At 38.1% G+C, this 27,373-nt stretch overlaps 1 protein-coding gene across 1 annotated transcript; it reads left to right on the forward strand.

Annotated features, from left to right (window-relative positions):
• The first annotated feature begins 3,081 nt into the window (after nt 1-3,081).
• Nucleotides 3,082-26,069, forward strand: LOC134156100 (vasoactive intestinal polypeptide receptor 1-like). The gene is made up of 11 exons (XM_062603886.1): nt 3,082-3,434; nt 11,910-12,018; nt 14,529-14,636; nt 15,783-15,892; nt 18,562-18,659; nt 19,585-19,717; nt 20,145-20,298; nt 22,190-22,250; nt 23,625-23,694; nt 24,493-24,584; nt 25,583-26,069. The coding sequence occupies exons 1-11, from the start codon at nt 3,402-3,404 to the stop codon at nt 25,719-25,721; spliced, it is 1,107 nt and encodes a 368-aa protein (XP_062459870.1). The 5' UTR covers nt 3,082-3,401; the 3' UTR covers nt 25,722-26,069.
• The last annotated feature ends 1,304 nt before the right edge of the window (nt 26,070-27,373 follow it).

Raw genomic sequence — 27,373 nt, forward strand, 5'->3', positions numbered from 1 at the left:
GAGATCATCCTCAGGAATAAAGCTTCTATCTTTCCTATATACAATTTTTAAAATACAGTGGAGTTTTGCTTTCAGTTATAGATGCAATATGTTTCTCAGTAATGTCATATTCTGTCTAACTACTGGATTATGTGCTTTCAGTAATTGCAGCCTTCTTCCCATATTCCCAGGGCTTTTTGTTTTGCATCTTTCTTCAGATTTATCAAAAGATTGTTTAGAAATATCAATAGATTCATCTTTATTCTCTGGCTGATGGTTCATATTGCAATGTGGTGCCAGTGCTCTACACTTTTGTTGTCTAAAGAGGCGCTTGTATATGCACACAGAAGAAGCACAGCTGCATTTCAAAAGATTTCTGTTATGGAAAAGCCTTATTCAGGTATATTTGGTATCAAAAAAACTTTTTCCAGCTTCTGCGGAGGTTCTAAGCAGCTCACTAAATGTCAAGTCATTTTCATCAAATGGTATCAGTTGATTCAGAATATCCATGATGGGGATTAGGAAGAATCTCAGGTCTATTGCTTTATTGATTAAGTTTCATACTGTAGAGATGGCTTGATTGCTTGTTGATGTTAACAACAGGACATTTTTATGCACATCAGAGTTATATTCTGAGCCTACATTGGTGCTGTAGAGCAGCAGGAAAATGAATATGATCCTTATCTTAGATTAGCAATATTATAATCGCTGAAGAAAGAAAAAAAAAGCTTTGTTATAGCCAGTTTATTAGGCAAGGAACTATTTTTGTGACAAAAAGTAGCAAAATGCATCAAAGCATACATGAGATTATGAGAAGTATGGTTACTTTCCTGCATTACTTTATTATTGGATCTTCTTTGGGTACATGCAGAGAAATAACAGAGTAGAATGAATAAAGTAAATGAATATGATAAAAAGAAATCAGATTTTAGACTAAATTAGGTTTCAGTTTACAAAAGGAACTGTTTAAAGTAATGAAAGAATATAAGTAGACTAAGGAACTCTGATACTTTAATGTAGGCAAGGTTTATAACATTAACTAGAGTGAATTGTTACAAAAACCCAACAAGAGCAGGCTTTTTTCTCTTGATTAACATGGTCAAAAACTCTTATAAGAGAAGTCTCCAGATAATTAATTTAGAGCTCAAGGATTGGAATGTGGTCTGTTTTTCAGACGAGCTGGAGATCAGACAGGAAAAGCAGAAAGAAGAGAGAAAATATGTAAGGAAGCACTGACAGACAATATCTGCCCAAGGAAGCAATGCCGTTTCCTAAGGACTGCTTACAAACACCCATCATGAAACTATACAAAAAAAAAATACCAAAAGTAATGCTTCTCACTTAGGTTTGCTCCAAACTTGGAGACTGGTTATGAAGACCAAAAAGACTTCATGAAAATGACCTGAGAGGCCTTAAATAATGGAATCCAGCTGAAATGTTGTAGATGGGAATGCTATGCAGATACTAAATTAATTGCATCTTTGTGTTTACATTGTGACTCTTGAGATCAACCTTTTTGAAACACAGCAACCAAATCCCTGAGCAACATGACCTGACTTTGCAATCTGACCTATTTTGAGGTGAGGAGATGGTTGGGGCCAGATGTTTGTAGGTCTCTTCTGACCTAAATTATTCTGTTATTCTATGATATTTTACACTAAATTTGGTTGAATACTGTTCAGAAGGAATTATAATCTGTTCCTATCTTGGGGGTATTTGATAGGCCTCTACGTTGCATTTTAATTTGCATTAGAATTAGGAACTGCCTGATACCCTGTGGTGCTTGCCTTGTAGTTGTATCCTAAAAATTGTTCCAGCGTGACAAGAACCACCTTGTTGACTAGTGAAAGTTGGCCACAGCTTTAACTCATCCGTAACAGATGGGGAAACAGTCAAAATCAGATTTTTTTTTTTTTTTTAATGTTTTAATCTATTTTATAACAAACTTGAGTTTTGGAGTAGCATTTGAGGCTTATCTGTACAGGTAAGTGATGAGATGACATTATGCACTAATGAAAGACAAACATATAGAAAAAAAGGGGTAAATGAATATTGGGTTACAAATATTATCCCGCTGATCTATCCCTTTGTCATCCTCTTTATTCAGCACAAGTTGTAGAACTGACTGGCTATCTAGCATGAGCCTGGGGATAATATTTGATTTTAAACACATATTTCTTTGATTTGCAAGACTAAGGTAGGGTGCATCCTGACACAAACCACTCACATTTCAGCATTTTAACACAGCTGTCCAAACATTTACAAGCTGTCTAGATTCCCATTACAACAGAGTGAAGTAGTCAGGACTGTCAGGGTGCAAAGAGATGAATTAATAGATAACACTGACATGACTTAGTTTCTTAAAAATAGGTAAGAAATGCCACTCAAGGTGCCCCTGTATATCTGAAATATCTAGGTGGAGCTAGCAAAAAAAAAAATACAGAACTTACAAGATAGTTATACATTTATAGAGAAAGCTGCAGAAATCTGTATTTCCTCTAATGGTATTAGATGCTTGTTTTGGGGTAACATAGGTGAATCCTGAATTTCTTCTGAATATACAGAACTTTTGTGTTTAACACCATTGAGAAATAATGAATGATAAACAGGGTATGAAATAGCACTAAAATCTTATCCAGAAAAAATGTTTTTTTTTCATGTCCACAAGTTCTATTCTCCCAGGCTCAGAAATAGTCAGTGACATAAATATTGGTGCAATATTTACTGTGGCAAAGCCCAGAACTGGTGCCTAGGTCCTACGCATTTTTTTCCTCCCTCTCATCCCCCTCAAAATAATCCAAGAAATAAGCAAGAAGAGTTTTAACTATTTCGCCAGGAAATAAAGCTACATTTGAGTCACCTTTTTAACATGGGGGCCAGAAAGACCTTATTCAAGTTGTGTAGGAAATTCTTTGTCACTGCTTGAAATTTTCCATCTGAGAAGAGAGAGATACCAAAACACAGAAACTCCATCTTTTAGAGTCCCCAGGGAATACCATGCTGTCAGACCCACTTAAAGCCCAGATCCTTTGAAACCTGCTGCCACCAGCCACAAGCATGGCCGCATTAGCAGGGCAGTGAACCCAGCATATTTTCTTGCAGAGTGTGCTTCCAAACACACCCTTAAAGACCCTCAAACTGCTCCAGCTCCCAGCAGGTGGGTGACCAGAGGAGCTGTTCCTACTGATGGGTCCAAAATCCCAAGGGGGGATGCTTGGGAATCTCCTTCCCTCCGCTGCAAGCTTGGTACCGTGGGGCGCGAAAGTGCCGGGCTCCCCCGGGAGGGATCGGGGTGTCCGGTAAGGGAGGTGCAAGGCTCTCTGAGGCGGGTCTTGGGCAGGTGGAGGCGGGCCGAGCTTCGGCTTTTGGCAGCTTCACAGCAAGCAGAGAGAGCGGGGAGGACCTGGCGGCTGCTGCGGAGGATGCGAAGTTTGTGCTGGCTGCTGCTCCCGCCGGTGAGTGCCCGGCGGAATTTCGGGGAGGGGGTGGGGCGGTGGACCACACAGCTGGCTCTTGAAACTATTGCCCACAGCTGGACGGCACTGCAGCTGCCCTGCAGGATCCGGGGAGGCATGTCTGCAGAGGCAGGGTAACTTTTCTCGTAACAGGGAGTAGGTAGAAAGAAAGAAGAATAAGGAGGGAATTATAAACAGGGGGATGGGGATGTAGGAGGAGAGGAAAGAAAAAAAATAATCCTGAGTTAGAGGCTTGACCCCTCTCTTTATATTTTTTTTTTTCCAGCCCTGAGGTGCTATTTATAAATGTCTTTTCATTTCCATTCATTAGAATTGCAGTTTCCAAAGGACAGAAAAGCATCACTAAATCAGAATAGCTGTAGCATGACTTTAGAGGGACAGAAGGGGACAGCTTTCTGTCCCAGTTGTCCTGAGAAAGGCAACTCTGCTAAAGAAGGAAGAGAACTAAAAAGGAATAGTTCCTCCTTATGTGTTTGAGACATTTACCTCTTTGAGAGGCCACTGATGTATTTACTGCTGCAGGCATCTGCTTATAATATCACCAAGCAGCAGAATGAACCATCATGTCTGCTATGCACTGGAGGCAGCAGGTGAGATTGTAACATTAAACATCAGGGAAGATGTATGACATAGAGACACAATTCAAGCACATATATCCCTCCCTAAGCCCCATGTTCTAATGCTGGCACTGCCTGGGCTAGATAGCAAAAGCTAGTGTAATTACAAGTACAGTTATACATCCTTCCCCCCCCCCCCCAACTCTTCAGCCTCAGGAAAAGTGTGTGTTTGGAAATCTTTCTATGTGTGTGATTCCCAGGGACTTATTAATTCTAACTTTAACCATTTCACAGTTAAATGCCTAGTGTAGGCTGGAATTCATAATCCTGTGGTAGCCAAAGGAGAAATAGTCACCTTACTGGGAGGCATTTCATCTTGTCCTGAGAAAGACAGGGTGGTTCTGTTTTCTTCCCCTGATAATAGTGAGAGCCTAGATGATTACAGACTGGCTGTGACCCTTCTGTTTTAAAAGGTTAAAGATAGGATGTACATTTTTACACCTGTACCTCATATCCTCTGGAACTCATTCTTTCCTCTGTATTTATACAGCTTTATGTGCAAGTGATAGGATATAGGTCTTTGCCTTGCCACGTACGGTTATTCTCGTGTAATACCCTTCTTTTAGGGGAAACTGGTGAACCTAAAGTGTTATACTGCTACAGGCAGAGCGTCTTTAGCATCTGGACTAGGCTTTTAACATGTAATAGAATCACAACTTGTTCTTGCAGCTGTCAGCAGTGGAGCTAACCTGAAGTGATTTATCATGCACATCTGTGGGCTGCCGTGCATCATGCACATCATACACAGCAGCAGACTGTGCCCATAATAAAAGAAATTCTACAAATGGTATGCTCTACGTAGCTTTTGGCCTTAAACTATTGCTCACGTATGAAATCCAACTACATGTCGATAAGAGTCAGTGCTCTAAATATCAGTGGCTTTCATGTCTCTAGGTCTAGTGAGAGGCTTTGCACCCTAAGTGAGACAGTCAGAGAAGGCCAGACACCCATAGGGTGCATTGAGTAAACAGTTCTCTCATATTTCAAAGGATAATGTCAGAGCAAAAAAATAATTCTAGTGTGGATTCTGCAAAAAATTCATTATTCAGATATGAAAATAAACCAGAAGTGTAATCCTGAAAACTTTCTCTGTGAAACTGGATACTTTTACCTCCTATCAGCTCTACAGGGAGCTGTATGTTGCTGGATAATACTTTGTGCCTGGCAGAATAGAGTCCTTGACATTAAAAATTACCATTTGCTTGTAAGTGATAAGGAACAGGGAGCAGTGGGTGCTGAAATGTGTAAAAATGACTTTTTTTTTCCCTGTCTTAAAGAGTTCAGAGTCTCAGGAAACCGGGGATGTGGAACAGAAAAGGCTGCACTCAGTCTTTCCTTCTGAGCTAAACTACTGCTGCTTCAAACATGTAACAGCTTTTCACATTTCTGTGGAAGGGGTGCAGTTTGATCTAGTGATTGGAAGTGAAAATGGAAACATAGATGGGTTATTGTTGAGCTATATATTTACTTTAATAAAGCATTTATTGTGGTAATAAGCATATGGATCTAAATCCATAGCAAGACATTTAACTCCCTATAAAACAGAACTGGGTGCCTAAATTTCTGATATAGCTAGTGTGGGCTGATTTGTGTTGGAGGGACATACATGTTTCTTCTAGGGACCTAGTCCTTACAGACCTTAAGTTACCCTCCATAGGGAACTGAAGGTGTAGAAGAATTGGTCTGTTTAGGTGTTTCATTAGCCTGTAGAGAATTCATGGGGGAGACACGCTCCTGTACATTGAGTCACTGTCCTCAAATAGGTGTCTGAGGGAGGTAGGAGGAATACTTCCCTGAAACTGTTTTACCGCCTTCATTGATCATTAAGGAAAGCTTTATGGGGGAGTTTAGATTAATCACCTAAAATTATCTATCTATAATCAGGAATCTTCTCTAAAGCTACTCATTTATCCTCCTTCAATACTACTGGGAAGAGGTAAAACCCTCCAAGAACAACGGCTAGGGCTAAAGCTGAATGAACTTGCTGATGGTCTTTGACATCTAGGTTTCATTTCTTTGGGATTAGGTGACATGAACCCCACTTTTCAGTAAACATACTATATATGCAGAAATGGAGAAATTTCTCTTTAATATGAAGGAATACTTGCAATAGCAGAAAACAAGGATCCTCAGTTATTAGAGTTCTGTTATTCCTTGTTATTGATGGCTTAATGCTCTACCAAACTTAGCATACAGCTAATAAACTAATTGTAATTTTTCTCAAGATCGCACTATGTAGGATTTATAAACAATATAAATTAGAATGGCTGCATTGTCACATATAGATTACCTATAAGTACATATAGTGATATACATAGATATGTATATACAGTAAGTACTGTTCTGTGTAAGATTATGCAGTTAAATACAGTCAGATAAATGCAATCCAGTACACACAGGAGCATCCAAGCATTACTCCAATGTCTTAAAACAATCTTGAAAAGATATTCCTCTAAATGACTGCAAGGCAATCAGTGTCTCAGCTTCTCTTGAACCATAGGTAATCAAGTTAGAAAGAGAAAACAAACACTGAAAATGTCCTCTAGGTAGTCATTTTAAGCCAAAAAGACTCCTGAAATAATCTATTTAATTGGCTGAAGAGAAAGATTGGAAATAGGTTTTTACCTTTGGGGTTGAAAGCTTCAGGGATCAAGACTGTGTCAGAGCTTGAAGTTGGGGGCAGGACTTTCTATAATAGCTAAATATGTTGCTGGTGACTGGCGTCACATCACTGTTATGGTGACCTCGTGCTTTGCAATCAGAATCAGGAGTTGAAAATGTGGCTTGGATATAGTAGGAACAAACTGGATGTTCATCTATTTTTTCAAATGCATCTGTGCGGTGCACTTCTTTGCTGCATAAGAAGTCTTTGGTTATTTTTTATAGTTTCTTTTATTTTTCTGACAGAACATAATGCTATGCATATTATGTTACAAATATCCCAGAATTATGTATAGAGCACAGTAGGTAGGAAGATCCTTACAGAGACAATTGTGATCGTAGCTCTGCTGAAATGGACAAGAGCTAACAGAACTTGAGGTTAGTCCCAGCTCCCTTTAAAACACATGTGAACATTTGCCCTAACTTCAGTGCTTGTCATTTTGAGAAATTCTGAATGAATTTTGACACAATATATTCAACAGACCGAGAAATTTATCAAAAAAGCTGAGGTTTTCTTTGTCTTCTTCATTTTTCATGAGCCTCCTTGCATCCTATAAGACTTTTCTGTTCACCAAAGTTCCAGTTGAAAAAACTGTATACATTTCAGAGCATACCCTGGTTCTCTGCACTGGCCAGCTTTCAGGACTGAGTGAATACTTCCTTCCACAGCTAAAAATGGGCAGGGAATGAAGGAGTTTCTTACCATGCCTTTCTGTTTCCTAAAACACAAGGTGAGTTTTAATCCTCCAAGTGGGGAGTCGATGTGTGAAGTGAATGGCAGGTAGCTCTGGTTTTGTATAAAGGAAATATTCAGGCATCAGAGTCATAGCAGAAAAAAATGAACAGGGGAAGCACAGACAGGGAGAACAGGAAATACAGAGATGATTTCAGAGCACATCTGAGGAGATCTGAGACATGAATGAAAGCTGTAGAAACAGAAGCAAAAAGAACAGTGATGAATAATCTTAGTAAATTATCTATACGCTTGACACAAAACCTATTTATGAAGTTTCAGGATTTCATGACATTGGAAATGAAACTGGAAAGACCCTTCAGCTCTTGAAACCTTGCCATCTTGCCAATTATTTCAGACACTTCTTTGATTTTTTATTAATTTTCAAAAAGATTGTTACCAATTTACTTCTGGCTCTTTGATTCCATTGAATTGCTTTTTCAAGAATGAGTAATACATTCAGTGCCCAGCTTTGAAACACTTCCCTTGTTTTCTGAGAGCACAGAAAGCATTCCTACTTTCCCCAAGTGTATTTCTTAATGAGTGTAAATCTGTATTTTCTATGACATCTAAATTACAGCTTTTCTACACTGCAGTAGCCTATGGGCACCATCTTTGGGTGGGCTCTCAGGAAAGATTGCTTTTAATTAATTTGCACTAAGTATGGCCTGAGGATGTTTCTAGAAGAAGTCTCTTCCCAGTGCTTGCTAACTGTGATGTTGTCCAACATGAACAAATGAAAGCCCAGAGTGCAGTTTTTCTGTTCAGATTTGAGCAAATAAGTAAGCTATCATGTATAAAATGAATGCAAAAGAGTGTTATACTTACTATCAGTGAATATGCCACTTTAGGGTTTCAATGCATAGCCTCACGGATGTTAAGAAAACAAAGTCTAAATGTAAGTGCAAGCCCAAAATCTGACTTTCTAAATTGTTTCAGATTTTTAGCATACCAGTGCCTGTCATAGGTAACTTTTTAATGTTCACTATGCGATTACCTTTTTCTGGGCAAGATTGTTTCCATGGTTAGGACTTAGAGTTAAAACACCTCTGTGAATTTTGGCTGGTCATTAATGTTCAAAGTAGCAGAAAGATCTTTGTGTTATGATGCAGAGCAATGTAAAGTTCCATTTGTTGAGTAGTCTGCAACGCTGCATGGAACCTCAGTTTTCTGTATAAGCCTTGGGATGAAGGCACCCCACTGTTATTTTCAGTAAGGTTCATGCCAGGTTGTTGCTTATATACTAGGAAATGTTGATCTGAGAAGAATTTCAAATCAGCCTCTTACACTTATTACTGTGGTATGGAAAACTGCCAGATTGGACATCCCTGCTTCAGAAATCTCTGGTTTGTTTTTTTTTTTTTTTTCCTAAATTATCCTTTTCTAGGGGGATAATTGTACAGAAGCTCAACAGGAGCTTCTCTTTTCCTACAAGAGCTCAGTCATCACAGCAGAGGCCTCCTAAATTGCAGTACTATGTCTTTGCAGCAAACACAGGGACCCTGTCTTCTAGAAAACCCCATCACCTAACCACTGTAGGCAGATTAGAGCAACAGCATGCACTTTTCTCTCAAGGTATTGTGAGATTAATAACAAAAAACAAGTAAGCCATAGCCAACAAATCACAAGTGATGTTCTGCCCAGAAGGTTTTTCTTTAACCGTAAAATGGTTTAATGTCTTCCTCTTTCTTAAAGCCTAAGGAAAACCAACAAATTGAAGCATCATCACTGCTCTCAATTTGTTGTATATGTCTTTTTTTTTCCCTTTCTTTTTTTTTTTTTTTTTTTTTGTAACAGTGGGATTACTTCTAGTAAGGCTACATGATTGCAAGTTAACATCAGCCTCATTTTAGCTTCTTATGTGATAGTCTGTAGTTTACATTTGCAATTACATTTGATTTTCAAACACTAAAGTGTCAGTAATATTTAGCCTGTGCACTAGCCTATAATAAAAATTCCAGAAAGTAGAGAAATTACTTCTTTCCTGTCCAGCTGCATCCATCTTTATGAAATGAAATAGTGAGATATGTACACAACAATCATTTTGTTACTACTACTCAAATAATTCATTTGTTATGTAGGCTGACTTTAAAGTGAAATATATGTTAAGATAAAGCAATGAGCAGGGATCCTATTAATACCTGAAAAATTTCATTTTAGAATTGTGTTATGATAGTTGAAAAGCAAGAAGTACTATTTTAAGAGTGACTTATGCTAATTTTTAAATGCATTTGAAATTACCTACTAGAGGAATACAATGCATGCAAAAGGCCATGTCTCAATTTTCTTTTCAAACAGCATCCTTAATCCTCTTTCTGTTCTAATATTAAGAGGTACAAACCATGTCTAGGGCCTCATAATCAAAAGTAGCCTGTCTATGCTACTTTGAAATCCAAATGTAGGCAGTATTTTTAAAGGTTTAAAAAGATAGTTGTGTTTTTTTTTGTTTTTTCTTTCCCCTCAGCAGATATCACTGCTAACATGCAAAAGTCTGCATGGCTTCAAGTAAAGTTTCTGTGGAGGCTGAAAGAAGTCCTGGTTGCACTGCTTACTGGAAACATTCTGAAGGCTGATAAATCAAATTCCTGAGACTGAAAAGGCAATATAGCAGTGATATTTTCTTCTGTACTGTGTTTTCAAAGTCATTAGAGGTTTAGAATGGCCTACAGTCTTCCTCAGAAATGTCTCAGAAAGCCTTCAATCCATCATTTCTCTTAAAATCACTACCCTCTGAGCTCCTTTCTCTGCCTTGAATAGCATAGCTTGCAAAAGAGCTCTATTCCATATAAGACTTCCTATGTGCTGAAGATCCCAATATCCCAAAGGAGGCTTTGATGCAGTATTCAGTTGTCTGATTACATTCCAGTTGCTTTGCAGACTCTATTGACTCTTTTAACTTTGTGTCTAATTCAGTTACTTAACATGGGTATGTAGAAATATTTGAGACATCAAATAAAGCACTTGAGACTTCTGCATGGGGCTGGCAAAATTAATACAGAGTGTACAGAAGAGGACTGAGATACTGAGATACCCTGCAGCATCCCAAACAGCACTAAGCATTCCTTTTCCATGTACTGCAAAAGAAGCTCAGATAACAAGATCACACATAGATACTGACATTGTAGATTCCTTCTTAGAATGGAATTGCCTTTCCAGAGACAATAATTTGGGATGCATTAAGAACATCTTCACAATCACAGACGTGATGAAGGACTAAAGGGAACATGAAACTTTCTGGAGTGGGAGATGAAGGTCAAGCAAAAAACTTGACAGCACCTAAATGACACTAGTCATTGTAGTAGTATAGACACAAGTATCTGTAGTTAGGAAGATGAATCTAGCCCATATCCAACAACTGATGCTTAGAAATCCATTTATGTGTTTAAATGTAGGTATCTTAATCTGTGAGATAAATATAATTACTTAAACTCCCCATACAAGTTATTAATTTTTCTTATTTCTTCACCTGATAAAATGGAAACATTGCCTCTGTCTAAGGAGTATGTAGCATTCTCATATAATATGTTGGTAAAATTTTGCGATCACTCATATTAAACTATGACCAAGATTACCATTTTTCTATTTTATCTATTCTTGAACTTCTGGATTTCTTATTTAAGTATACAACAGACATAAAACTTCTTCCCTATTTATTGCTTCTGTTTTTATAATTATGCCAACTGCATTCAGAAGGGAAGAGCTTACACCCTGCTCTCTCAGTAGTCTCATTTGTATGCCACTAAAATCTCAAATTTTCAAAGAAGACCAGGAGCCCATTCTGTTAGTATCAGTGTCAAAGCAGAGTAGGCCCACCTTCCTGAAATGTAATTAAGACTTTATTGTTATGGCTAATTCCTTCAATAAAGAAAACTTAATTCTTGGGAACTCCCAAGAATCAAAATAGGAATATTTTGCCAATAGGTAGTTCTGAACCCCCAAAATAATTATCTAAAAATCCCCAAACAAACAAGCAAACATGTATCTTTAAAGAAATGTATGTATTTTAATTTGGTTTGTGGGGAATAAATATCTATATGGTCAGACTGCATGTACATTTGGGGGACTCAGTGTGAGTATTCCCATTCACCAAATCCATTTAAGTTTTGTGGAAAATCATTGGTATAAAAAGGAGGTGGTAGAAATATGCAACCTGGAAAAGATGTGTTACTGAGCTTGACTATTACAATACACTGAGGAATCCATACACCTATGCATATGCAGATGTGTATACAAATTGACAAACATATGAGATTGCAGCCTCCTTCTAATGTTTACAGGTCCTATTTGCAGACACATCTTCTCCTGTAGTTTTCACATTTTTAAGCCTCAAACTATCAGCCACAACATATAAAAAATGGAAAGAAACCTTATTCCAATGATCCATTCATTCTCATTCCAGTAATCACAGAACTTTGTGTGTTTTTTTGTGTTTTTCTCATTGAGGTTGTGGGAATCCATCCAGAATGCAAGATATTCCAGCAAGTGGTCAAAGAGGAGGCTCTCTGCTTAGAAAAGAATGATTGCTCTCTTATCCCTTCTATATCATTTAAAGGTAACAGTCCTTTTTTATTTGGTTTCTTAACAGTATTATTCTATAGGATGGGACTTTACGTCATCTCATTTTGGACATCTTTAAAAGCTCAGTGTCTTAAATCAGAACATGCTTGATTGCCTTTGGTTTAGATGTTTACTTTAGAATGGGATTAATTTTTCTCTGGAGTAAATTTTATCTACTAACTATGGAATGAGACAAAGATAATTGTTTCAGACCCTGATGAGTTTTAATGCTTAATTAGGGCAGGTAAACCCTACCTGGAATATCTTGCAATCCTAAATTATTTGGTGTGTTTTTTATTTATATCTAAAACTCCAAAGAAGCTTCCACAGAAAACAACGAAAAGCATGCTGAAATTGTATTGTGGTGGGAATCATTCCAATGTGGTGAAAATGCTTTTTTTGCAAAAATATTTTATCTGGAGTATTTTAAAGTTAGGCTAAGATTGATAAAAGTCTCTAGCTTGCATTTCAGTTTTCAGGAGCTGATTGAGACAAGCTGAAGAATCACAGTTGTGCAGTTACTTCTCAGTAGTCATAGATAAGCTGTGCTGGAATTAGTTTATGTTGCAGAACTTTTAATCTAAAGTAGTTCCACATTATTCTTGTTACACAGAGCAAAGTCTAATGAATTTTATCAGTAGACCCCAGGGTGCAATTCTTCTCAACTCAAAGTAGATGTGTAAAATGGACCCACTGAATCAAGCTCTAATAATACTTATTTTTCTCCACTGTCTAAAACCAACCAACCAACCAAAAAAAAAAAAGCCTCCACACAAAAAAAAAAGAAGAGCCCCGGATTATTAAAAAATCTATGATGTCAACGTTACTTAATATGTTAATACAATTTTTACTGCAGTTGTCTTTATGGAGTCTCAGGTGGCTTGGGCTATCACTTATCTCTTGAAAACCTTGGTGTGTAAAAGAAGTCACCGAAAATGAAACCAGATTTAGGACTTAAAACATGCACATTCCACTCCTACATAAGGTCACCTGATTCTTGGTTTAAGCACATATTACCATTTACAATAGATTTTTAGACCCAACTCATCAAATGTAGAACAGTCTCTCTAAGAGTGACCCTTTAAGTCTGTAAGTCTAAGTGCGTGGGCCACTGCATGTCTAACTGGGATTCATATTACCTGTCTTTATTAATCTGAAAATTAGCAGTCTAGTTAAGACTATAATCATCAGAAAGACCTAGGTATTTCCAGTGAGTGATTCATCCTGCCGTCAGAAAGGAGCCTCCAGTATATGGGATGAATCATGCACTGGAAGTCCCTGTCTCTTTCAGCTGATTATAGAGGGAACATAGCTAAGATTAGCTAACATATTTTAGACAATTAAAATTAGAGATAACGAATCAGGGTTTCTTTTTTCTCATCTGGCAAATTGGGTATACCAGGAACTTCATCCTCCCAAAGGCAACGTGAGGGTAAAGCTGTGGGAAATTTTCAGGACTATCTTTTCAGAAGCCAGAGAGTAACTTTGCTCAGCTACAGGCAAGTAATATTGCTTCCACATTTCAGTTCTTGACAATTTTAGGTTTGCCTTGTCATCAGTCACAGAGGGAACAGAAAAGAATCGGTGAAAGGAAATTACAGCTCCCAAACAAAACTCATGCACTGCTTTACATCCACCTTACAACTACCTGGAGATTAGTTTTGGTTACAGTGCAGTGACTTTTATTTATAGGTTCAGGCACCTTTACATGCTGATAATTTTTCTGTGCTGCACCTACACCTATTTGCCAAAAAAACCTGCAAGATCACAGCTTGAGTCTCAATGTGATGCATCCATGACAAAGCTGTGATTAACTATAATTTCCAAAACCACATTTTATCAGACTCGTAGCTAGTAGCATGCCCTCTGTTATCAGGTAGCAATCTTTCATATAGGGAACCCTGTGAAGGCCCACCAGCCAGACCTACGTGATGGTTATTTTATATGATGCTGGGAGATGTTCTTCTAGTTTGGGATGAATCTAATCCCTGTTGAAATCCATTATAAACATGCATTGATTGCCTATGACCAGGACTTCAGATCCTTTATATCAGGCAAAACTGGTAGACTTTAAGCATGGAATGAAGAGACTGAGGCTGAAGTTTTAAATCTGATGTTTTTCAGTTAGACTCTGAAACTAGTAATAAGAAATCTCAAGTGCTAAGAATTATTCATTATTTTGATTTGGTGACTTTTCTTTTGACAATAAAAAACCTTCAGTTGATTTGACTTTTGGATAGTGTCTGCTTGAATTTTGGGTGCATTCTCTCATGAGATAAGGTGAGGGAAGGTCCAGCTGGAATGCTAAGCACATGTGTGAACAACGATGTATTCAAGGAGAAGAGGAAAACAATACAATCATTCATTTGCAGAGCTGCATGTCCTGTTTTGTCTCTTTTTGCATGTGAATTTGTGGGAAAGTCTCAGGTAATCTAATTATGGAAGATCAAACGTGATATTCTCTGTGTGTGTATTTATTTAGAAGCACTTTTTTTTTTCCCCCAGGATGTGCCAGAGATTGGGATGGCCTAACCTGCTGGCCCACAGCCGCTTTTGGAGAAGTGGTTAAAGTTCCCTGTCCAAGATTTTTTGAAGAAATCACCAATATCCATGGCAAGACTTTTTTCCTTTTGTTTTTGTCTCTACATATTTTTAAAATGAATTCTAATAGTTAAAGATTTAGTAACTTGCTTATTTTCCCGATTCACAATGTTATCTTTTATCAGTTGACATACAATAATTATCCAGATGTGAATCTTGGCTTATGGTCAATATTTGGCATGTTTTTGATTTATGTTATTCTGCACTAAATTGTCTAGTCCAAACTACACAGCTAAAGGTGGTCTCAAAATTATAGGTAATTGCAGCACATTGCTAAGGTTATAAAGAAATATAACATAGAATCACTGATTTATAAAGTCATAGAATAATTGCTGTTAGAAAGGACCTTTTGAGGTCATAGAATCATAGAATCTTAGAATAGTTAGGGTTGGAAAGGACCATCTAGTTCCAACCTCCCTGCCATGGGCAGGGACACCTCACACTAAACCATATCACCCAAGGCCTTGTCCAACCTGTTCTTGACCACTGCCAGGGATGGAGCATTCACAACCTCCCTGGGCAACCCATTCCAGTGCCTCACCACCCTAACAGGAAAGAATTTCCTCCTTATATCCAATCTAAACTTCCCCTGTTTAAGTTTTAACCCGTTAGCCTTTGTCCTGTCATGACACTCCCTAACAAATAGTCCCTCCCCAGCATCCCTATAGACCCCCTTCAGATACTGGAAGGCTGCTATGAGGTCTCCATGCAGCCTTCTCTTCTCCAGGCTGAACAGGCTCACTAGGTCATCTAATCCAATCCTCCAGTCAGAACAGTTAAAGAATTGTATGTAACTACAAAGCTAGATGACATGGGCTTTGTCTGCAAATACAAATTATGTTGTAAACGCAGGATAGACTGCATAATTTTATTTCCTCTGTGTAAGGATTGAATTTGCAGAATTAATTTCCTATGTGAAATGTATGAGTTCCACTGCATCTTGAAATGAATGGGAATCTCTCAACTTTTTAGACAGTAGATGCATTATATTACAGAATATTATAAATCTATAGCTAATCTAGTTGAACATGACTAGCCTAGCTTCAGGATCAAAGTAGGTATAAAAATCTGTTTTTTTCTCATAAGAAATTACACCCCCCCCACCCCCCCCACTCCCCCCCCGCATAATTCATTCTCTGATATATTTTACCATTAAAGGTTTCCTTCAGAGAAACTGTACACAGGAGGCATATTGGTCAGAACCATTCCCACCGTACACCATTGCCTGTGGATTTGATGAAGGTTCCAGTAAAGGGCCTGAGGATCAGGTGAGTTTTTTATTTCTTACTTGTGAACATCTCCAGAGCATCCTCTTCTGAATGTGCTGAGAAGCTGGATGCTCCCACACATCTAGGCACTGTTAAGAATCCACTAATTACCTATCTTGAGTGCTAAGATCAATACTTTTAGGTATATTTACAGGCTGTTTAGTAAATTAGGCTTAATATGAAGCAAGGGAGTAACAGGTAGCACTTTCTTCTCTGTCCAGTTGTCTCCTCTTGCTGTCAAAGAATAGACTCATGTTTAGTTCACTTGTCCTTCTTAACAAGGACTGAGGTTCTCTGACAGAGATGATTTGAATCCTTATCATGCACCCATCTCTCATGGAAGTCCTACCAAACTGTTTAGGGAAATTTTTCAGGGAAAGTTCTTTTGGATCCCTCCTGTTGATTTTTTTCTAGATGTTCTTTGAGTCAGAGAAAAAAGATTCCATAACTTTATAGCACTATGGTCAATGCATATCTTTAGGAGGGAACTCCTGGATGCCATTGAATATTTCCACACTATCATAAGAAATAGGAAGTGAACCCCTATTTTTCCTGTCTGATGATCATAACTGGTACTCAATTTGGCTCTAGCAGTATTTCTTTTTACCCATATCTTCATATAAAATTTCTGTGGTCCTCATCATCATATTTGGTCCCAGGATAGAAATGCTTCACTCTTCCTTGGCAATGGTAGTGCCTCAGTGGTGAGCTTTATCTTACTGCTGAAGGTTGTTGATTGACAAAGATGTGCCTTTGAGTGCTGGTACATCATTGCCTCCTCCTCCTGCTGTGGTATTTTGATAGAAACAGTGGACTCTCTCCAATCTACAAAATAAAAGACTGACTCATACTGCCTGTTGTGAGTGTGCAGTCATGATTCAACAGGGGAAAAGGTCATTTATCACTAGGCAATGCAAGACACAGAAATGTGAAGAGGGTTGTCATCATTAACACTCTTGCTGTTATCTGGAGTAAACCCTTTGGTTCTCCAGGCATGCAAGCTCAAGCACAGAAGTAACAGTTCAAGTATTCAAATATTTAGGAACTGCAGACAGAATTAGCTTCAGCCGTTTGGCTCCATAAAATTAGAAACTCAAGCACAACTGTAACAGGTGATATAGATATCTGTAACTCAATTCACCACCCATAAACTAAGTATATTTGTACTTCTTTACACCGTGGGGAAGCTAGAAAGATAAATGCATAAAAATATTCTGGAAATATTTTGAAAACCACAAAAAGAGTTCAGAAGGGATGTAAGATTCATAAGGAGGCATGTATTCTGGAACAGAGTTCTCAAGCCCCTCAGGGCCAGCTGCTATTGCATGCTTTTCACCCACAGAGCTAAACTCTTACTCTCCAGGGTGGCTTTCTCCAAGCAGTCCCTGGACTGTGCTAAGCCAGGCATAGTTCATAGCAGGCCTAGGCTGAAATCAAGCAAGTAACTACATTTGTATTTTAACATTACAGAAGATTTCAAGGCAGAACTCATGTCTGTGCTGTGACTGTGTTCATTTCATTACTCTAGTCAAATCTGCAAGGTCTACAAAAGGAAGATAAAATCAGTAATTTTACTTGTAAACGCAGGGAAATAAGTACGAAGAATGCCACTTATATTCTAAGAGTATTTTGTGTGTGCAGTGAGGACTTATGGTATTTTCTGTATATACAGTTGCTTTTCTAGCTGCCCTACAAAACCAGATAAAATGCATCAAAATATTTCATTTTCAGTTGAAGAATCTATTATCTAATTTTCAACTGCATTTTGAAAATACTTTATGAAAGATTAGGTCTATTTCAGAAATACAGGATTATTTCTAGTTTGTCAGGGTTGCATAATTTATTTATGGGTATACTTAAAATTGCTAATTGGTTGTCTAAAACCAGAATTGTTGCCTTTTGGATAAACAAAAGTTCGCATCAACTAAAGAACAAAGTGTCCATCGCATTTTCAAGGAGGAAATTTCCCTGGATTCAGAGAATTAATTTCTTGGGATTTTAAATAATTAGGTGATCATGTAGTGAATCAGAATAGAATTTTCACAGATAAAGCAACATAGGCCTTTTTCTTAGGACATAGGATGTTTAAATGCAAAACAAATAAACAAATAAACTATAAAGAATTTACAGTGTTACAGTATAGAGCAACTTGGTGAACTGTTCGTCCAAAGAACTGTGAAGCTATTTTCTTGACTTAAACTTTCTTACCTACACAATACACAGTTTCGTCTCCTTCAAAATGCAAGTCTTACTTCTCTTTTAGCTATAGCTGTTTATGAAAACCAATACTTATTGAATCTGGCCCTGTTCTAAAGTGATGGATTCAGTCACTTTAGCAGTGCCCTAGAGTCTTCATGTACCTATAGAAGAAAACGTACTTACTTAATAAAGTTAACATTTTCCTACTGAACTTGCTCAAAGGGGTCACTACTGCAGATAAACCTGTGGGCTGTGAAACCTGTCTCATGTTTAAGGTTTAGTAGTATTCAAGAGACAAAAAAGATGTGTTAGCAATGGAGGAAAAAACCTGAAGCAGATCTCCAGCACACAAAGCTGTGCATAAGTGGTGAAACTGACTAGTAAGGGAAAATGTATCTTAGTGAAATAAGCACACCCACATGCATGCTGCATAACCACCAGCACTGGTCTGTGTTCTCTTTTTCTTGTAGAAATCATATTATTCTGCATTTTGGCGTGTCTACACTGCTGGCTATGCAGCATCAGTGACTTCACTCATTACAGCTCTAATTGTCTTTGCTGCCTTCAGGTAAAAAGCAATGGTCTCTTTCCCAGGATGACTTGAAACAGCCTCATCGTACTTCTCAAAGTACTTTTTGTTTTATGGGACTTTTTAATTGCCATTTTCAAGTCCTTCTCAGGCATAAACGCTGTTGATGGCAATGAGTCCTTCTCCATGTTGTAGCATTTCCCTGCAGATGTTAAAACTGCCTGGGCAGTTTGTCCTAGTCTTTTTAATGACAGCATACAGTGAAAATGCTCCAATCTGTTATCACTATTAACACAATTCTTCCAGCGCATAGCAGGACATACTCTGCAGAAACTGTCTTCTACGCCTGAACCAGAAGTTATTCTAGTCTGTCCATTCCCTCTGTGAAAAAACATTACTTCCATAACTGGGAGCTATAGAAAGAAATTTAAAAAATTTAAATGTCATGTTTGATGATGTTGGATGTTAGGAAATGGATCCTGGTTTTGTTTGGTTCCAATGTGCTTGGACAAAAGCTTTAAGCTTGCTCTGCAGGCGGGAGTGCAGAGCACAGAATCGGCTTCCTAACTGGAGAGGATTGGGAGTCTCAAAGTTCGTATCATTTATAGAGGGCCCCAGGACCAAGAGGCTGATATGTTCAAACCTTGAAGGAGATTCCAACAGGTAAAACTGTGGGGAGGGAAGTCTAGAGAAATAGAATCATAGAATCATGTAGGTTGGAAAAGACCTTTAAGATCATTGAGTCCAGCCGTTAAGCTAACACTGTGAAGGTCACCACTAAGCCATGTCCCTAAGTGCCAACAAATAATAACTCGTCTGCTCCCTTATTTCTAGCTCCCTCTCAAATAGTGGCAGGCCATTTATTTGCTTTGGTAGATGTCTGCAGTCATGTGTTCCTGAGTTTTGATGAGACCATAAGAAATTTCTCTTTAAGAACAATTTTTGTTTTCTCTTTCCATGTCAGAAAATTCCACTGTACACGGAATTACATCCATATGCACCTGTTTGTCTCCTTTATCCTGAGAGCAATTGCTGTTTTCACCAAAGATGCCGTTTTGTTTGCAGATGAAACTATGGACCACTGCTTAATGTCAACGGTACTAGCTTACAGTCTTATTTATCCTTGATATAACATTTAATTCTTTACCTGAAGATAACATGGAGATTTCTTAATCCCATTTCTCTTTAGTTTGCTAGAACTGAAATCTTAAAACAAAAAATATTAAAAAAACTAAAGATGAATTGCTATGGCTACACTCAGCTTTGTTATATAAGGTGCAGGTCTGTCTTCTCTAATGAAGCTGTAAAAATTTCTATTAATAAAGAATTTTATTTATAAGAGAGAGACAATATTTCCCTTTTTTAAAAAAAAAGCCAAATGAAATTATGGAATTTCAAACTTACTGAAATATTGTAATTATTTCTTCATTCCTGTGTGGTAACAGTGAATTTTGCTTGCAATTATAGCGAAACCAGACACAATGGAAAGTAGACCTAATAGTTTTTCTTCTTCTGCACTTCCAGGTTGCTTGTAAGGCTGCTATGGCATTCTTCCAGTTCAGTGTTTTAGCCAATTTCTTCTGGCTTCTTATAGAAGGGATTTACCTGCAAACACTGCTTTTGTTAACCTTTGTTTCGGACAAGCAGTATGTATGGTGGTTCATATTTACTGGCTGGGGTTAGTACTCATTTCCTGTGTGTGTTATGTAGTATTTTGACTTACTTTCAGAACTAGAGAAAATACTTGTTCTGAGATTCAAGGCATCTGTAAAATGTGCCACCTTTCCAGTGGAAGTTGCCCATTCATGCAGTACTACTACAAAAACCATACCATTATACTGTCTTTCTTCTTATCTTTTTATACTGTTCAAAATATTGAAGGAGAGGATAGGATGGATTACTAGAAGCACTATGATATGCCTACTCAAAACACTGCAGCACTCATCTTTATGACTGGAAGCAATTTCATGCAACTATAGTAATTTAAAATGTAACCATCTAATTTAAACTATCTATCTAGGTTTCTCCTGCAGTCAGTAGAGTGAGGTATGCATGCTGTGGTGGTGATTAATCCAGTCCTCAAGAATGTGAGTAATGTGGCTAGATAACATCTTGGAAACATGTTGCCTTCCTCCACTGACTGAAGAAATGTGGGTGACTAACATTAAGTTGCCATTTTGCTTTTAGTGTGCAGAATTAGATAGATTCATCTTAAACTATGTGACTTCATGCCTAGACATCAACATTTTTTTTTTCCAAAATACAAAGCTTCTGGCTTTTAGGAATCTTCTGGTTTTATGCAGCAATTAAAGTTATCTCTGATTGTCAGAATATGTGCACATAATACATAAAATATCTTTCACTGTAGAATTGTTTATTGCGAATCTTAGATATCCTTATACCTCACTTTGGCTATTCTAAAATAGAGGCATCCAAATTGAGTAGTCACATTGGCATATTTTGGCTTGAAGTGAAATCTAGATTCTCCTGAATCAAATAGTAATTTATCCTTCATCTTCATATTCTAAGACTTTTATAATATAATTAAAATTTTTGGAGCTGTTCCAATTATGATTGCCTGAACCTAGATGCTTAAACCTCGATAAATCTCATCTAACTTGAGATAACAAAGGAAACATCTCAATTAATAATGTAGTAATCTTCATCTCCTTCTATAATCAATGCAAAATGAGACATCTCAGAGGCAACTTGTGTTAGGTGATACGGACGTAGATAGTTCTCTTCATTAATTACAAAGACAATTTGAACTGAATATAGTCCCATCTTAAAGGCCTTAAATAAGGGTCTAAAATTAGGAAGGTCGACTTCTGGGCCTTTCCTACAGTTCTCAAATGATACTTAGAAAAATATTACTGATATTTCTATAGATTTATCAGTGAAAATGTCACCTGCCTCAGATTATAGTCCTTTTTGTATCAGCTTTGAAAGTCACTTAGTCTTTAGAAATGTAATTCCACAGAAGAAAAGCAAAAGCAATTGTTAGTTTATAGGCCTGCTTGAAAAAAGGAAAAAAGAGAAAGAACTTTTTAGTCATAAAGAAGAAGGATAAGCAGTAATAAAGTGAGGCTAGAAAGCACCGGTTCTTGGGTTTAGCTAAACTTTCATGGCATGCTCACTAGTTTATGGGTCTAGAGTGATTAGTAGAGGCTGCCTGGGACAAAAATATGAACTATTCCAGCTAGTGCAAAGAGTTGTATGCTGGCCACAATCTATAAGATAAAGGAGCTCTAACTAAATGAGTGGTTTCTCCAGCTTCACAAGTGCTTGTAATTCATATCCAAACCTTCCAGCAATTCTTAGCTGTTAATTTTGAAAACACCATTTCGCAGCATCCCCTATTCTTCTTCGTCTTGACTTCATTCTCCTGCCTTTTCTTTTCTTTCCTTGAACTGCAAGTTAAGTTCTTTCATAAAGTTATTTAAAATTTTCTGACCCATTGTTTGACCTTTAATGTTTATCCAATCTGCTGCACTGTGAACAGTCTTGGGATAAAGTTTCTATGGGACACAGTGTTCAGAAAATTATGTGTTCAATATTGATTTATTCAGGGGCTCCCACTGCTGTGATGTTTGCTTGGGTCCTCACTCGAATAAACCAACAAAATACCGGGTAAGTCAGAGCTTCACTAAGGAGGCGCTTTTGCTGTTGTTGGTGGTGGCTTTTTTTTTTTTTTTTTTTTGGGGGGGGGAGGGGGGAGGAATATACATAAAAAACAAAAAAAGAAAAAAAAATTTCCAAAGTTGTGCGTTTAAACTTTGCACTTCATAAGCAAGTGACAGAAAATCTTGATTGTGATGTGCATATGTGGAGTAATAAAACCTGGAAATATCATAGTAAGTATTGAATTTCATGTAGTTTCCTAATATGAAGTCTTTGAAATATATACTTCTATATAAAATCAGCCACAATTTAGTAACACTAATCTCTTCAAATAATTACCTTCCAGAAAACATATTATGTCCTGATGAATTTGGTTTTGGTTCTTTTTTTCCATTCTCTTTCAATATGAGAGCCAGTTATAAAGCAGGAAATTGTTTACTAAAAGCTGCTCTGAAGTGTGAAGACAGGCTGAGAAAGTTGGGGCTGTTCAGCCTGGAGAAGAGAAGGCTGTGTGGAGACCTCATAGCAGCCTTCCAGTATCTGAAGGGGGGCTATAGGGATCCTGAGGAGGGACTCTTAGGGACTGTAGTGATAGGACAAGGGGTTACAGGTTAAAACTTAAACAGGGGAAGTTTAGATTGGATATAAGGAGAAAGTTCTTTACTGTAAGGTTGGTGAGGCACTGGAACGGGTTGCCCATGGAAGTCGTGAATGCTCCATCCCTGGCAGTGTTCAAGACCAGGCTGGATGAGGCCTTGGGCGATATGATTTAGTGTGAGGTGTCCCTGCCCATGGCAGGGGGGTTGGAACTAGATGATCTTGAGGTCCTTTCCAATCCTAACTATTCTATGATTCTATGATACAACCTAACATGTATGGCATATGACTGGAGGGAGTTAAATTGAACTGTTATTGAGGTTAAATACATGAATCTCAAAACAGGCTGTTTTGGCCAAAAGACCATTCTTCTCCCTTCCTTTAGGGTATCTTTTCTAGGGCTTTAGGTTTTTCTTGTCTATTTCCTCATGAACACAAAGTCATTACATTCATGAATGCACAGTAGCTTAGTCTCTGATCTGTACTCTGTAAACTAGTCACTTCTTTAACAGAAAAGCAGGAAAGAAGCCTGAAAATACAAATGTTCATTTCTTGACTTTGCTTTGGTTCTTTAACCCTTGCTTCTTACTGAATAAACTTCCTTTAGATTGGGCTGCACAGAAATATTGAGAGAGCTTTCAGAGTACCAGTACTGGCAGCGGCCTTTAAATGGTAATTTAGAACTTAGTGTCCATCACTTTCCTATTCTGTGACAGAAATACTTTCATGTGTTACGGAAAGCTCACATGGGACAGATAACATGACTGGTCTTGTTTACTGTTTCAGATGTTGGGATGATGATGAAAGTGGAATAGTGCTATGGATCATCAAAGGTCCCATTCTGCTAACTGTACTAGTATGTTTTCTTTTTGTCTTGAGTATCTTTTGAAATGTGAAATCTAAGTTAGTGCCTCCTGTCAGCAAGCTGGGAAAAGCAATAGCACATGCTATGGTGCTGAATTTCAAAAAGATGGAAATTATTGTATAGCATGTGGGTTTGTTCTTGTGTACCCTAAATCACAACCTAAAGACTAAATCCTATATTTTCTAGAGTCATGGTATGACATAATGAAACCATCTTGACATTTTTGCCCGTGTCTCTGTAAGTCATTACTGAAGAAAGACAATCCATACCAGCAAAATTCTTAGCTAATATGAAGCTGGATTAGTACAGGAAATACATACAGATAATTTTATGTAGTTTATTTTTAAAATAAATTCTTAGGTTGTAAACTTAAGACAAAAGATTCCCTTTATGCATAAGTTTATTTTATGCAAATTTAGGGAGGAAACACTATGTCACTCATCTGTATCTGGTATAATCCCTGTCATAGACAATGAAGGGAATAGAAGGTGCTGATTAGACCACATAAAATCTGCTAGGTGCTGACAAGTACAGAGTTAATATCACATATAAACCAATACTGAGGTATGTAGGTCTATATTAATTCAATATAGCTTTCAGCATATCTTTATATATATTTTTCTGAGAAAAAATAATATTGTTTCTAATGCAATTGAATTGATCTAAGAGCAGACCTTCACTGGTTTATAGCAGTGCAATTCCTATGGCTGGGGATTTTTAGTTAATTTGTATCAACTGAAGAGATCAACTGATTTGCAGTAAGTTTACAGATATTGTCTTGTTTTTCAGATTAACTTTATTATATTTATTAATGTGATCAGAATTCTAGTCCACAAATTGAAATCTCAAGAGGGAGGAGGGAGCCATTCAAGCCACTTTGTGTAAGTGTTTCTGGGTCTCTTGATATTGGCCTGTTCTATGAAATTCTAAGAAACGTTTTATGGTCAGGAACACAAAATGTTCTACTCCTTATTAATAGAAAAAGAAATCCCCAGAAGAAATAACAATGTAAACGTTCTTTTTCATCAAAAATATCACCTCTCTCTTTTTCTTCAAGAGGAGAAGGGTGGGTTGGATATGATGGGGACAAAGAGAAAAGCAAAAATGAAGTACAACTCCAAAAGGAGTTGTTGCTTCAAAGTGCAAACATTGAATGTCAGGTAATCCATCTTGCTTCTAGTCCTTTCCACACAAATCACCACACAGAGAAAGATGCAGATATTTCCTTTAAACTTTTAGAAACAATGTGAAGATGATGTGCTGGTAACTGAACCTAGCCCTTCCTATTTACAAACCCCTTCATAATTAATGGAGCTCTCATCAGTGGAATCTAGTGAGCTGTTTAACTCATCTAAAGATATGTAGGGATAGATGTTAGTTCTGTCACAGGACCTAGCACAAACCTGTACCCTTCTGGAGTGAGCTGAAGGCCAAGCAGAATGCCCAAGGGCATCACCAGTGGCTACAACACCACTGTTTAAGCAACTGAATCAGCTCCTATAGACACTGATGATTACATCTCCATTGGCAGTTTTGGAAGTTGAGACACTTCTATTGGGGGATGCCTACATGTGATTGAGGTTAATCTCAGGGTAATTGATCATAGTACTCAGTTTGGTCCCCCTGTTTTTGCATGTATAGCAGGGAGAAGAACCCTTAAAGGTCAACCCAGAAAACTTGCATGCTGATTTGTTCATCTTGTTTTTCACCAGGTGTTGACAGTATGGGTAGCAGAAAGTAATCTTTCTGTAACTTTGTTGGATGTCGTTGCTTCCATTATGGAACTGTCCTCTGCATTAAAATTTGGTCCAACATATCACTGCTATCACTAATTCCATATTTCTGACAGTGCATTGTTCTTTAATTCTTGGTTTGACAGGAGACTTGCTAAATCCACGTTACTCTTAATCCCCCTCTTTGGAGTGCACTACATTGTATTTGCATTTTTCCCAGAAAGCACTGGCTTGGAAGCTCGCCTTTATGTTGAGCTAGGCTTGGGTTCTTTTCAGGTAAGCTGAATAAAATGGTTATCAGTCCTACAAGGTATGATCTGAAACACCACACTCTCAGGAACTTTACATTTTACTTTGGTTATTAGAGCAGACGTTAATGTGTTTAAATCCAAAGCACATTCTATCTTACTCCTTCACCACCTCTCTCTGTTGTTTGTTTCCTTACCTTTGTATTTGAAATCTCACACTACTTTTAAGTTCTGACTTAGAGTTCATTTTAATAATCCTTTCCCTAAATGCAATATCTACCTTTATTAAATAACAATGACAGAGTGCCATGAAGACCACTCTATGGATTAGGGTGAACCGATTGAAACTAATTCCACATATAATAAAGGTGATAATAAGAGGAATAAAAAAGTAAGGATAATATATAAAAAACAGCTTTGCCCTTATCCTTTAGCAGTACTGAATTTATTATTTTAATATTTCTTTGTTTCTTTTATTTTGTCTTACCACTATTCAGAACATTATCTTGGACAATATAGTGTTGCCAGCTGTCGTGGTTTAAACCCAGTCAGGTAGCTTGTTCACTCACTCCCAGTGAGTTACAACAATGATCCCGGAGGAACGGGGAGGAAGAGAGAAAATAACAAGGCTACTATCAGCTACAACAAGAGAAAATAACGATACCACCGGCCAAGAGAAACGAGCTCCACCCGGAAACCCCTGTCCTTCCGGGTCACTCCCAGTTACCCCTCACCCCGGGCATGACGTGCTGTGGTATGGAATACCTCCCCGGCTAGCCCGGGTCAGGCGCCCCGTCTCTGCTTCCTCACAGCCTCCCCTCCTCCCTGGCAGAGCATGAGCCTCACAGAGTCCTTGGTCAGGGTAAACATCACTTAGCAACAACCGAGAACATCGGCTTCACCAACACTGTTCTCAAACTGGAAGTCAAAACACAGCACTGTACCAGTTAACACAAAGGAAAAACATGACTGCTACTGCGGAACCCAGGACATTATCCACCCCTTATTCCATACCATTCACGTCGTGCTCAGATCCCACATTTTTCAATACACCATCGCTCTCCCACATATATACATCCATATACATACAGACCAAGAGGAAAAATCATTTTCTTAGTGCATGGACCAATCCCTATAATGCTGCCGAGTCCATTCGGTCCATGATGTTCAAAGTTCATTCTCTGTTGGGATGATGGCTGGAGGGAAGTCAGGGCCAGTCGCTGGTGACCTGGAGACATCTAGTTGATGGGCTATAAAAGCATTACACAGCAGGCAACAGCATACAATTGAGTTCACTGGCTGTTTTCCCCTAAAATCAAATCCCCTTGAGGTATACATCGGACTTCCCCATCTTCCCGCATTACCCACCAAGTATATCCAGGTCCCTGAGCAAAAGCAATCCCACGAGTGGGTTTGCCTTTACCTGAAGCAGGAATTACCCAGACTGTCTTTCCCAGCAAATTCTTCATATGCACCACGGGAACTTTGTCCCCCTCTACAATATGTAACAGTTCTGACTGGGCTGGGCCAGCCCTGTTGGCAGATCCTCTGGTGTTGACCAACCAGGTGGCCTTTGGTAAGTGTGTATCCCAATGCTTGAAAGTTCCCCCACCCATCGCTCTCAGTGTAGTTTTTAACAGTCCATTGTACCGTTCGATTTTCCCAGAGGCTGGTGCATGGTAGGGGATG

Source organism: Pezoporus occidentalis, unplaced genomic scaffold (assembly GCF_034315485.1).
Source record: "Pezoporus occidentalis ecotype Australia unplaced genomic scaffold, CSIRO_AGI_Poc_V1 ctg82, whole genome shotgun sequence".
Classification (NCBI taxonomy): Eukaryota; Metazoa; Chordata; class Aves; order Psittaciformes; family Psittacidae; genus Pezoporus; species Pezoporus occidentalis.